The sequence below is a fragment of the Ictalurus furcatus genome, unplaced genomic scaffold, assembly GCF_023375685.1.
Source record: "Ictalurus furcatus strain D&B unplaced genomic scaffold, Billie_1.0 scf4, whole genome shotgun sequence".
Taxonomy (NCBI): domain Eukaryota; kingdom Metazoa; phylum Chordata; class Actinopteri; order Siluriformes; family Ictaluridae; genus Ictalurus; species Ictalurus furcatus.
The window spans coordinates 266,927-278,678 of record NW_026521053.1 but is presented as its reverse complement, the minus strand read 5'-3'; the positions used below and the strand labels follow the sequence as shown (position 1 = coordinate 278,678).

Genomic DNA, 11,752 nt, shown 5'->3' with positions numbered 1-11,752 from the left:
CTGTTAGAAGGTTAGATTGTTAGCATAAGATAAACATTAATAAGTTAGAACAGATAGTTATCATGTTTTTCAAATAATTATAAGTCTTAATAGTAATTAAAGTTTCAGTTTTTAAATTTTTGCACAGCGAAATGACACTTTTTTAAAATCTCTAAACCAGCGGTCGGGAACCTTTTTGGCTGAGAGAGCCATGAACGCCACATATTTTAAAATGTAATTCCGTGAGAGCCATACAATATGTTTAAAACTAAATACAAGTAAATGTGTGCATTTTACGTAAGACCAACACTTTTAAAGTACAATAAGTCTCTGAATTCTTTTTAATAACGTTGTTATGCTGTTGCTAACCAATGATGAATAAAGTACTTCTTAGCATTAATGCGACTTCTGGTGCTGCATGGTTTTGCTGATGGCTTTGTAGTCTGGTTGATACGTGGTGAGGTTAAGCTTCACGCAGGCGTTGAGACTTCCATCCGTTAAACGTGATCGTAGGTTGGTCTTAATGTTCTTTAGATGTGAGAAAGACTGCTCACATGCATACGTAGAGCCAAACATTGTCAGTACAGCAATACTCACACGCTGCAGTGCGTGGTATGTGACGGGAAGCGCATTCCAAGTTTTGACAATCAGCTGGTCCGTGGGTTGAAGTTTTTTCATTTCTCCCCACTTGTTTGCTCGCCAACTCTGCTTGCTGTCGTGCAAGTCTTTCCAAATCTTCATTCAGTGACTTGAACTTATTCACCCACATGTCTGAGGCCTTCAGGTCAGCAGCTTGTAGCTCAGAATCTCTGACGGAGACACCGGGGATGTAACTCAGGTCGGCGCTGTCCACTGCACACTCGTGTGGATGGGCGATGAACTTAAAAAGACGAGTGCGCTCACGAAATTCTCCAAAGCGCGCTTTGAATGACTGCAGGAGATTAGATGTGAAGCCCGCTAGCTGCTGAAGATCAAGATGTTGCGCAGGGTCACTTGCTGTGCATGCATCTTTAAACTCTCCCAGTTTTTCAAAGTGTAGTAAACGACCTGTTTCAATGTCGGCGATGAAGAGTTCTAGCTTGTTTTCAAATGCAAACACTGCTAGTTGAAGGGATAAGACTGTATTTCCAACACCTTGCATTTTCACCGTTTCATCGATGCAATTTTATCACTGCATATTAGACACACTGCAGAACCTGCTCTCTCCACAAAGGCGAATACCTCTGTCCATTCCTGCTGAAAAGTACGATACTCCTCATCTTTTTTTTTTCTTTTAGCCATCTTCTTCGATAAAAGGGTTTCTGCAGCTAGCTGACTACTTGATTAAAAGGAGGGAAGTTTACTTCCTGACCTCACAACGACCCGTGTACGTTACGCATTATCCAATAAAAATTTGGAGTTGTCCCGGAGGACAGCTGTGATTGGCTCCAGCCACCCGCAACCATGAACATGAGCGGTAGGAAATGAATGGTTTGAAATACATGAGAATGTTTTATATTTTTAACGTTATTAGTATTTTTAATTAAAGATTTGTCTGCGAGCCAGATGCAGCCATCAAAAGAGCCACATCTGGCTCGCGAGCTATAGGTTCCCGACCCCTGCTCTAAACAGTAAAACAAAATCCTTAAGTTGGGTTATGGCGGAGTGTAGTTTTTTTGACTGCACTAATAGTTCGTAAACACCACACAGGAAGTAGGAAAAGAACTACATTTCCTATCTGCCCTGGCTGTCACAGGCTAATAGCACCAGCTGCTTTCCATCGCCCTAATGAGTGATTCTACTGCTGCAACGAGACCAAATACAATGAAAGGTAAGTTATTATTATAATTTTTTTGCAGTTTATAAGTTTGTAATTTTATTTCCGTGCTTTAAGACTTTATTTATAATTGAATCGCAATATTAAAGTAATTGTTATGCTAGCGGACTTTACTAGCCAGAGTTAGCACACACTTTAACCAATCCAGCACATTAGTAAGTACAATAAGTTAATAAAATGAAGTTAATATATTAAATAGGCTTTGGTAGTTGGCATGTCATGTGAATATTTAGTGTTATACCGACTTCTGTAACTAGCTTCACCATGTAACGGATAGTTCGGTTATAAATAGCAGAGTCAGGCTTCCTAAATAGTTATCGATCTGAGCGCTGGATTGAGTTTAAAGCCTCTGAAATCGAGGACAGGGTGGACAGTAGTCTGGACCGAGCCGAGCTCATTAGTTCAAGTCATTAGTTTGTTATGAATCTGTAAAGCGCTGGGCGGTGGTGTGATGTGCTTCGATGTTGTAACTACAGCATGCTCCTTTTATTCTGCGTCTCTAAACACCGCAGCTGAGCTGTGATCTGTGTGTAGAACAGGTTTTCACTCAGCAGAGTTATTAGCAAGCACGGATATGGTTATTTTCTTACTCAGAACATCACTAGGGACTGAAAATCTCAATATATTAACATTTTCTTTAGAGGTAAAATGGCACGAAGGTGGAAGAAGAATAATTATAACTAGACCAGTACATTTCCTGAAGAAAATGTGAGCGGTGCTTGCCATGGTGAAATCGGGACAGGGCGCCAATACATTCAAGAGCCGCCCGCGTAGGGTGCCAATACTTTTTAGAACCGACCGTCAAGGGAGCCAGTACTTTTGAGAGCTGGCCGTGCAGGGTGCCAATACTTTTGAGAGCCGGCCAGATCGTGTGCCGATACTTCTGAGAGCCGAACAGATCGTGTGCCAATACATTTTAGAGCCGAACGTGTACCGAGGCAAAACTTTTAGAGCTTTCTGTTTAGAGGGCCAATACTTTCACAACTCAATGCAAGTCTATGGGGAATTTTCTGATTTTGAGCTTCCGTAGCGGGAATTCTGGCATTCCAATCGCTTATAAAAGTCATAGCACACCTCTGCTCAATAAGCCGAACGATTCGACACCTCACCCGTCGATCTCCGACAAACGGTGCAGGACTAGTTACGCACCGAAAAAAAAAGTGGACGAAGAAGAATAATTATTATAATAATAACTAGAACGGTACATTTCCTGAAGAAAATGTGAGTGGTGCTTGTGTGGCAAAATTCAGATCGGGCGCCAATACTTTTGAAAGCCGACAGTGTAGGGCGCCAATACTTTCGAGAGTCAGACGAATAGGTTGCTAGAGGGGTTTAGCATGATGCTCGCATGTTTTAGCATCATGCTAGCATGTTTTAGCATCATGCTTGCATGTTTTAGCATCATGCTTGCATGTTTTAGCATCATGCTAGCATGTTTTTGCACATTTTAGCATCATGCTAGCATGTTTTAGCATGTTTTAGCATCATGCTAGCATGTTTTAGCATGTTTTAGCATTGTGCTAGCATGTTTTAGCATCATGCTTGCATGTTTTAGCATCATGCTAGCATGTTTTTGCATATTTTAGCATCATGCTAGCATGTTTTAGCATGTTTTAGCATCATGCTAGCATGTTTTAGCATGTTTTAGCATTGTGCTAGCATGTTTTAGCATCGTGCTGGCATGTTGCTAGTGTGTGTTAGCACTGTACTGGCCGTGTAGGGTGCCAATACTTTTAAAGCTGGACAAATAGGGCGCAAATACTTTCGAATGCCGGACTCTAGGGAACCAATATATTCGAGAGGCGAAAGCGTAGGGTGTCAATAATTTCGAGTGCCGGACGCTAAGGGCGCCAATACTTTCGCGAGCCAGACAGATGGGGCGCCAGCATTGTTAGAGCCGGCTGTGTAGTGCGCCAATACTTTTTAGAGCCAGCCGTCAAGGGTGCCAGTACTTTTGAGAGCTGGCCGTGCGGGGTGCCAATACTTTTGAGCGCCGGCCGGATAGGGTGCCAATACTTCTGAGAGCCGAACAGATCGTGTGCCAATACATCCTAGAGCCGAACGTGTACGGGGGCAAAACTTTTAGAGCTTCATCTCCTGTTTGAAGTATTCCTCAAAAATTCCTCACCTCTCTCTCTCTCTCTCTCTCTCTCTCTCTCTCTCGCTCTCTAAACCCCGCCCATACACGTGTTTCACCGGTAGACAGTACTTTCTGTCAAACTGTCATTCGAAGTAGTGTGCTAATTTATGATCTTTGTGTTTTCCTGACCAACAGTTTGTAGGTAGTCTAATTTATGATCTTTGTGTTTTCCTGAGCAACAGTTTGTAGGTAGTCTAATTTATGATCTTTGTGTTTTCCTGAGCAACAGTTTGTAGGTAGTCTAATTTATGATGTTTGTGTTTTCCTGAGCAACAGTTTGTAGGTAGTCTAATTTATGATCTTTGTGTTTTCCTGAGCAACAGTTTGTAGGTAGTCTAATTTATGATCTTTGTGTTTTCCTGAGCAACAGTTTGTAGGTAGTCTAATTTATGATCTTTGTGTTTTCCTGAGCAAGAGTTTTGTGTGGAGACACTTATTTTATGACCGGGGGTCGTGGTGTAATCCTATCAGTATGTTTATGATAATGAGTTGGGGTCTGGGGGTGTTAATGGCTTTACGATACCCCCAGCAATAGGTGGACTCTATGTGTAAAAGTGGAGTCAGTTACACAGAAGTTTCTAAGATCTCGGCTGTGTACCAGTGTTTGCGCTGTGTGATTTAAACGAACCTGCGGCTTCTCATTTTAGCACCGCTAAAGTTTTATTTTTATTTTGAGGAATACTTCAAAGAGGAGGTGGCTGTCTATCGTAACAGTAAGTGTTTTATTAGTGGTGCTTGAAAAGCACTACTATTGTTCTCTTGCATGCTTATTATTATTATTATTATTATTATTATTATTATTCCACTTTTTTTCGGCGCGTAACTAGTCCTGCACCGTTTGTCGGAGATCGACGGGTGAGGTGTTAAATCGATCGGCTTATTGAGCAGAGGTGTGCTATGACTTTTATAAGCGATCGGAATGCTGGAATTCCCGCTACGGAAGCTCAAATTCGGAAAATTTCCCATAGACTTGCATTGAGTTTCGAAAGTATTGGCCCTCTAAGGAGAAAGCTCTAAAAGTTTTGCCTCCGTACACGTTCGGCTCTAGAATGTATTGGCACGCGATCTGTTCGGCTCTCAAAAGTATTGGGACCCCGCACGGCCAGCTCTCAAAAGTACTGGCACCCTTGACAGTCAGCTCTAAAAAGTATTGGCGCACTACACGGCCGGCTCTAACAATGCTGGCGCCCTATCTGTCCGGCTCTCGAAAGTATTGGCACCCTATTTGTCCAGCTTTAAAAGTATTAGCACCCTAAACGGCCAGTATAGTGCTAACACATGCTAGCAACATGCCAGCATGATGCTAAAACATGTAAGCATGATGCTAAAACGTGCAAGCATGATGCTACAACAAGCTAGCAGGATGCTAAAACATGCTAACTAGATGCTAAAACATGTTAAAACATGCTAACTAGATGCTAAAACGTTAAAACATGCTAGCATGATGCTAAAACATGTTAGCATCATGCTAAAACATGCTAGCATCATGCTGAAACCCTGTAGCAACCTATCCATCCGGCTCTCGAAAGTATTGGCGCCCGATCCAAATTTTGCCAGTGCAAGCACCACTCACATTTTCTTCAGGAAATGTACCGGTCTAGTTATTATAATAATTATTCTTCTTCTTCCACTTTTTTTCAGCACGTAACTTCTCTCGCGTTTGTCGGAGATCAACGGGTGAGGTGTTAAATCGATCGGCTTATTGAGGAGAGGTGTGCTATGACTTTTATAAGCGATCGGAATGCCGGAATTCCCGCTACGGAAGCTCAAAATCAGAAAATTTCCCATAGACTTGCATTGAGTTTCGAAAGTATTGGCCCTCTAAGGAGAAAGCTCTAAAAGAATTGCCTCCGTACACATTTGGCTCTAGAATGTATTGGCACACGATCTGTTCAGCTCTCAGAAGTATTGGCACCCTTTGCCATCGGCTCTTGAAAGTATTGGCACCCCATTCCTGTTTTGCCATGGCAAGCACCATCCACATTTTCTTCAGGAAATGTACCGGTCTAGTTATTATTATAATTAATGGTGCTTGAAAAGCACTACTATTGTTCTTCGGCCTACTTATTATTATTATTATTATTATTATTATTATTATAATTAATGGTGCTTGAAAAGCACTATTATTGTTATTTGGCAAACTTATTATAATTATAATTATTCTTCTTCTTCCACTTTTTTTTCCGGCGCGAAACTAGTCCCACACCGTTTGTCGGAGATCGATGGTTGAGGCGTCAAATCGATCGGCTTATTGAGGAGATGTGTGCTATGTATTACGGAAGTGATCAGAATGTCGGCATTCCCGGTACGGAAGCTCAAAGTCGGAAAATTTCCCATAGACTTGCATTGAGTTGCGAAAGAATTGGCGCTCTACACCGCCAGCTCTAAAAGAATTGCCTCCATACACGCCCGGCTCTAAAAAGTATTGGCAACCAATCTGTCCGGCTCTCAGAAGTATTGGCGCCCTATCTGGCCGAATCTCAAAAGTATTGGCACCCCGCATGGCTGGCTCTCCAAAGTATTTCCGCCCTACACGGCCAGCTCTAAAAAGTATAGCTGCACTACACGGCCGGCTCTCAGAAGTATTGGCGCCCTGTGCCTCCAGCTCTCAAAAGAATTGACGCCCATCGCGTCCAGCTCTCAAAAGTATTGGCCCCCTACGTCGTCAACTGTCAAAAGTATTGGCACCCCACTCTTCTGGCTGTCAAAAGGATTGGCACTCTACGCTTCCGGCTGTCGAAAGTATTGGCGCCTGATCCGAATTTTGCCATGGCAAGCAGCACACATTTTCTTCAGGAAATGTACTGGTCTAGTTTATTATTATTATTGTTGTGTGTGTGTGTATCTGTCTTATTATTTCTGTGTCTGTGTTATTATTTCAGACATCAGATATTTCTCATCTATATTAAATGTTTTCTACACATTTGATCATTCTAGAAAATGTTTGAAGGATTTTTACACGCACCCCTGCTCTCATCAGACAGAACCTCGATTGGGAAACACTGGGTTAGTTACTCGTCTGACCAATGTGTTTAACTTACTCTCCATCATCACTTTTATTCTGAGTAACATTCATTATTCACACAGAAACTACTTACACACCAATCCTCACTAATATCAGGATACTCGCTCTCATTAAGGGAAAACCAGAAAAAATACCTTTCTGCAGATATTTAAGTAAACTTACTCAGCGTATGAGTTCTGCTTCTTTATCTAATGATCTGCTGAGTGTTTCTAGCTCCTGTTACTTTATTTTAGTTTATATATTTGTATAGAGCTCTGACAGTTGTTCGTGCACAGCTGAATGAAGTCACGAGATAATAAATGAAGGTAATGAAATGATAATGTGTGTGATGTAGATTTTACCAGACTTTTAATTCTGTTCTCTGTATTTGCAGCGTTTTCAGGCTTATACTTTCAGTATTTACAGGCCTGTGCTCGATGGATCAGAAAGCTGTCTGATAACAAACCATATCTGTGTGTGTGTGTGTTTATTACCCTACCTCACTGCCCCTCCCCCTCTGCAGAATAAACGGTGAGGAAGTGAAAGTGAAAGTCAGTCTCCATTTTGTGTCGAGGGGAAAATACAGCATTTCAGGAGTAAAAACACAGTGAGTATCTACATCTAAAGCTATAATATATAAACACACTGAATGTACACCAGATGCAGAAGAGTTTTGTGGGTTTGTACTGAAGTTTGAATGTACACAGGTTGTTTTATGACTTGATACAGAGACTATTTCCTGTAATGGAACTCTGTGCTGATACAGGGTTTGATTTAACACACCGATGTTGGAGTGAAGTAAACGTGTGTCCTGCTGTAATCTGGAGAAGGAGACATGACCTCCAACATGAGTGTGTCTGGAGAACAGGACTTAAAGAGAGACGAGAGGTGAGTTACTTTTCCATTCACCAGCAATAAACACACACCGTCTCATGGAACTGATCTGTATCTCTAAACACTCACTAGTTAACAGAGGAACTAGACTTTGGTTTAAGGTGTTTAATAGCAGTGAATATATCACTGATCTGATCTAAGAACAGTTTAGAGAAATCATTCACTGAGAGAAGAGTAAAAAGGACTGTGTAATGTGGAGGAGAAGAGCAGCGTAGCTTTGAGTCAGTGAACTCTACAGGCTTTAAGACCCAGCTGAGTCAGTTATCTGTGATTGGGACTCCTGACATCAGTGTAATTCCTGAGGTATGGGGCGTGTCTCCTGGTTTAATAAGTGTGCAGACTGGAGCTGAATTAAAAAGATGGAATTATTGGTGTTTAATGATGAACACATTGTGTAACAGTGCTGAGACAGCAGAGTATTAATTATTGCTGATATTTCTGTTTAATTCTAGAATGATGGAGGGAAAGAGATCAGACTCACCAGAACCCAGCTGTGTGTCCATGAAGAGTGACGCGTCAATGCATCATCCACTTCACTTCAGAGACGGAGCCAGTTCTCCTGATGTGAGGTCAGTACAGTGAGGTGTTTTACAGCAGTGTTCCACCTGATCAAACTCACTGGTCTCATTCTGAAGCCCTTCATGATCTTTATCAGGTGTTGAAGCAGTAAAACACTAAACTGTGCAGTGCTGCAGCTCTCGGACTGGCGGTGAGGAAAACTGCTTTAAGAGTTCAGTTCAGTCTGCAGTCCCTGAGCTGGAGGGTCTGTGGTGCTACACAACAACATTTACACCTGGGACATTAATGACTAGATCACTATTTTATTCATAAACATGTTAGTGTCAATGAGAAATCCTGAAATCAGTGTATTGTGTTAAGAGGATAGTGTTAAATATCTGTCTCTGTATGTATTAGTGTGTGTTGTGCAGCTATGAATACATATAGTCTATATCACATCATGTGTTTTATTTCTTCACAGACCACAACAGAAGAAATCAAACCTCAGCAGAAATCAGCTGGACTCCATATTCAAGGTGTGTGTCTTTTTAATGTGTGTAACTTGTGTGTGAGCAGATTGCAGGTTTTTTATTTAAGATCATGACAATTTACAGATTTATTGATGTGCAGCAGCATTATGGGTAATCAGGCAGAATTTCAGCTGTAACTGTGGGAATAGAAAGAGACTTTTATTCTTTTCATAAAATAAAAGCATCTCTCAGTGTGTAACATTATAATATTTAGATGTGTTCCTGTGTGTTTCTAACCAGGAGCTGGAACACAAAGTCATCTCTCTGATAAAGAATGAGCTGAAGAGGTTTAGGAAGCTCCTGAGTCCAGATTACCCAGCATGCACTGAGAGGGAGGTGCAGGATGAGGAGGATCTGCACAGTGTCAGAGATGGAGCGCTGAAGATCACACTGCACGTCCTGAAGAACATGAACCACACAGATCTCGCTAACACACTGCACAACAGTACGAGCTCTGAGTCATGGCTTTATTCCATCAGGTTCACTTTAGAGAGAGGAAATAGTTTTAGATAGGAACACTTTTAGTTTGAAGTTCGAGTTTAGTATCATGTACATCTGCTGCTTTTCTGTTCTGTTCGTGGTCCAGCTTGTGGTGACTCTGTACAATGGTCCTGTTCCTTCAGGAATATTTACTACATGAATCAGGAATGAACAGCAGCATTTGAATTTGACATTTAATCCTGTGTTCAGTGATTTTACATTAAAACATCTTATTACTTTGTTTATTAGAGTCTGTGGCCTCTGTGTATCAGCCAAAGCTGAAATCCAGCCTGAGAGAGAAGTTTAAAAGAATTAATGAAGGAATCTCACAGCATGGAAGCTCAGCACTTCTGAATGAGATCTACACAGAGCTCTACATCACAGAGGGTTGGAGTGGAGACGTCAATAATGAACATGAGGTGAGACAGATTGAGACAGCGTCCAGGAGACCAGCAGCACAGGAGACACCCATCAAATGTAATGATCTCTTTAAAGACAAGTCCATCAGAAGAGTGCTGACTAAAGGAGTTGCTGGAATTGGAAAAACAGTCTCTGTGCAGAAGTTCATTCTGGACTGGGCTGAAGGAAAAGCAAATCAGGACGTCACCTTCATGTTTCCACTTCCCTTTAAAGAGCTGAATCTGATGAAGCAGAAACATCTCAGTCTGATGGATCTTCTTCATCACTTTTTCCCTGAGATGAGAAAACTACAATTAATAGACTCCTACAAAGTGGTGTTGATCTTTGATGGTCTGGATGAGTGTCGACTTCCTCTAAATTTCCAGAAGAATGAGAGATTGTGTGATGGGACAGAGTCAGCCTCAGTGGACGTGCTGCTGACGAACCTCATCAAGGGGAATCTGATTCCCTCTGCTCTCCTCTGGATAACCTCTCGACCAGGAGCAGCCAATCAGATCCCTCCTGAGTGTGTAGACCAGGTAACAGAGGTACGAGGGTTCAGTGATCCTCAGAAAGAGGAGTACTTCAGGAAGAGGATCAGTGATCGGAGCCTGGCCAATAAAATCATCTCACACATGAAGTCTTCAAGAAGCCTCTACATCATGTGCCACATCCCAGTCTTCTGCTGGATCTCAGCCACTGTTCTAGAGAGAATGTTGGGTGAAACAGAGAGTGGAGAGATCCCCAAGACTCTGACCCAAATGTTCACACACTTCCTGATCTTTCAGATCAAACACAAGGACCAAAAGTACCATCAGAAATGTGACCCTGATCCTCAGCAGACCAGAGAGAGTATCCTGGCACTGGGAAAACTGGCTTTCCAACAGCTGGAGAAAGGAAACCTGATCTTCTATGAGGAAGACCTGAGAGAGTGTGGCATTGATGTGAGAGAAGTGTCAGTGTACTCAGGAGTGTGTACCCAAATCTTCAGAGAGGAGTTTGGGCTTCACCTGGGGAAGGTGTTCAGCTTTGTACATCTGAGTGTTCAGGAGTTTCTGGCTGCTTTATACACATTTCTCTCCTTCATCAGCAGAAATGTAACAGAACAACCAACCACTGATCTGTCTGATCTTCTCAACAAGTCAGACATGTCTGATCTCCTCAGGACTGCAGTGGACAAGGCCTTACAGAGTGAGAATGGACACCTGGACCTGTTCCTCCGCTTCCTTCTGGGTCTCTCACTGGAGTCCAATCAGACTCTCTTACAAGGCTTAATGCCCCAGACAGGAAGCAGCTCTCACAGCAAACAGGAAACAGTCGAGTACATCAAGGAGAAGATCAGGGAGAACCCATCTCCAGAGAAATCCATCAATATGTTCCACTGTCTGAATGAACTGAATGATCATTCTCTAGTGCAGGAAGTACAGACTTACCTGAACAGAGGAGATTACAGTCGTCTCAGTGGAACCAGACTCTCTCCTGCTCAGTGGTCAGCTCTGGTGTTTGTGTTACTGAACTCAGATCAGGAGCTGGATGTGTTTAATTTGAGTAAATATGACCGATCAGAGGAATGTCTTCTGAAGCTGCTGCCAGTGGTCAAAGCCTCCAGAAGAGCTGAGTGAGTATTTTTATTTATAAATGTATTACTGCATGGTTTATTATTTTAATGTAACACTGAACTGCACTGTTTGGATTAATGCTGGTTAATAATTACTCTAATCATCTTTAAACAAACCTCTGGTACTGTTCCAGAAGAGTTTCACTTTTTACACCAACACGTTACGTCTGCACTGAGGGCGGGGCCATGAGGACAAAACCTATCACCATTTATTACCTTTTCTCTAAAACTGATGAAGAAATGATCTCTACAGAATAACTGCATGTATTCATCACTGCTTTCTCATCATTTTGTGAACTAAACACCAGTGAAAGGCACTTTTTCTTTTCTCCTTTCATTTGAAAGTGACATTGAACAGAACTTCACAAACGAGAAGAAGAAAAACAGAACACTG

The 11,752-nt window shown here is 42.0% G+C and overlaps 1 protein-coding gene across 20 annotated transcripts in view; it reads left to right on the top strand.

Annotated features, from left to right (window-relative positions):
- Positions 1-277: 277 nt before the first annotated feature.
- LOC128604859 (NACHT, LRR and PYD domains-containing protein 4-like) overlaps positions 278-11,752 on the top strand; it is a 126,225-nt gene continuing 114,750 nt past the window's right edge. For 13 of the 20 annotated variants that reach the window (XM_053619926.1, XM_053619927.1, XM_053619925.1 and 10 more), the window contains exons 1-7: positions 279-1,789; positions 7,463-7,546; positions 7,706-7,827; positions 8,286-8,402; positions 8,813-8,867; positions 9,102-9,306; positions 9,591-11,358. In XM_053619926.1, the coding sequence (XP_053475901.1) occupies positions 7,775-7,827; positions 8,286-8,402; positions 8,813-8,867; positions 9,102-9,306; positions 9,591-11,358 (2,198 nt within the window). In that variant the 5' untranslated portion in view covers positions 279-1,789; positions 7,463-7,546; positions 7,706-7,774. Of the gene's footprint in view, positions 1,790-6,844; positions 7,547-7,668; positions 7,828-8,285; positions 8,403-8,812; positions 8,868-9,101; positions 9,307-9,590; positions 11,359-11,492; positions 11,647-11,752 lie in introns of those variants that run through there. The other 7 variants (XM_053619930.1, XM_053619929.1, XM_053619943.1 and 4 more) reach the window with 5 other exon arrangements.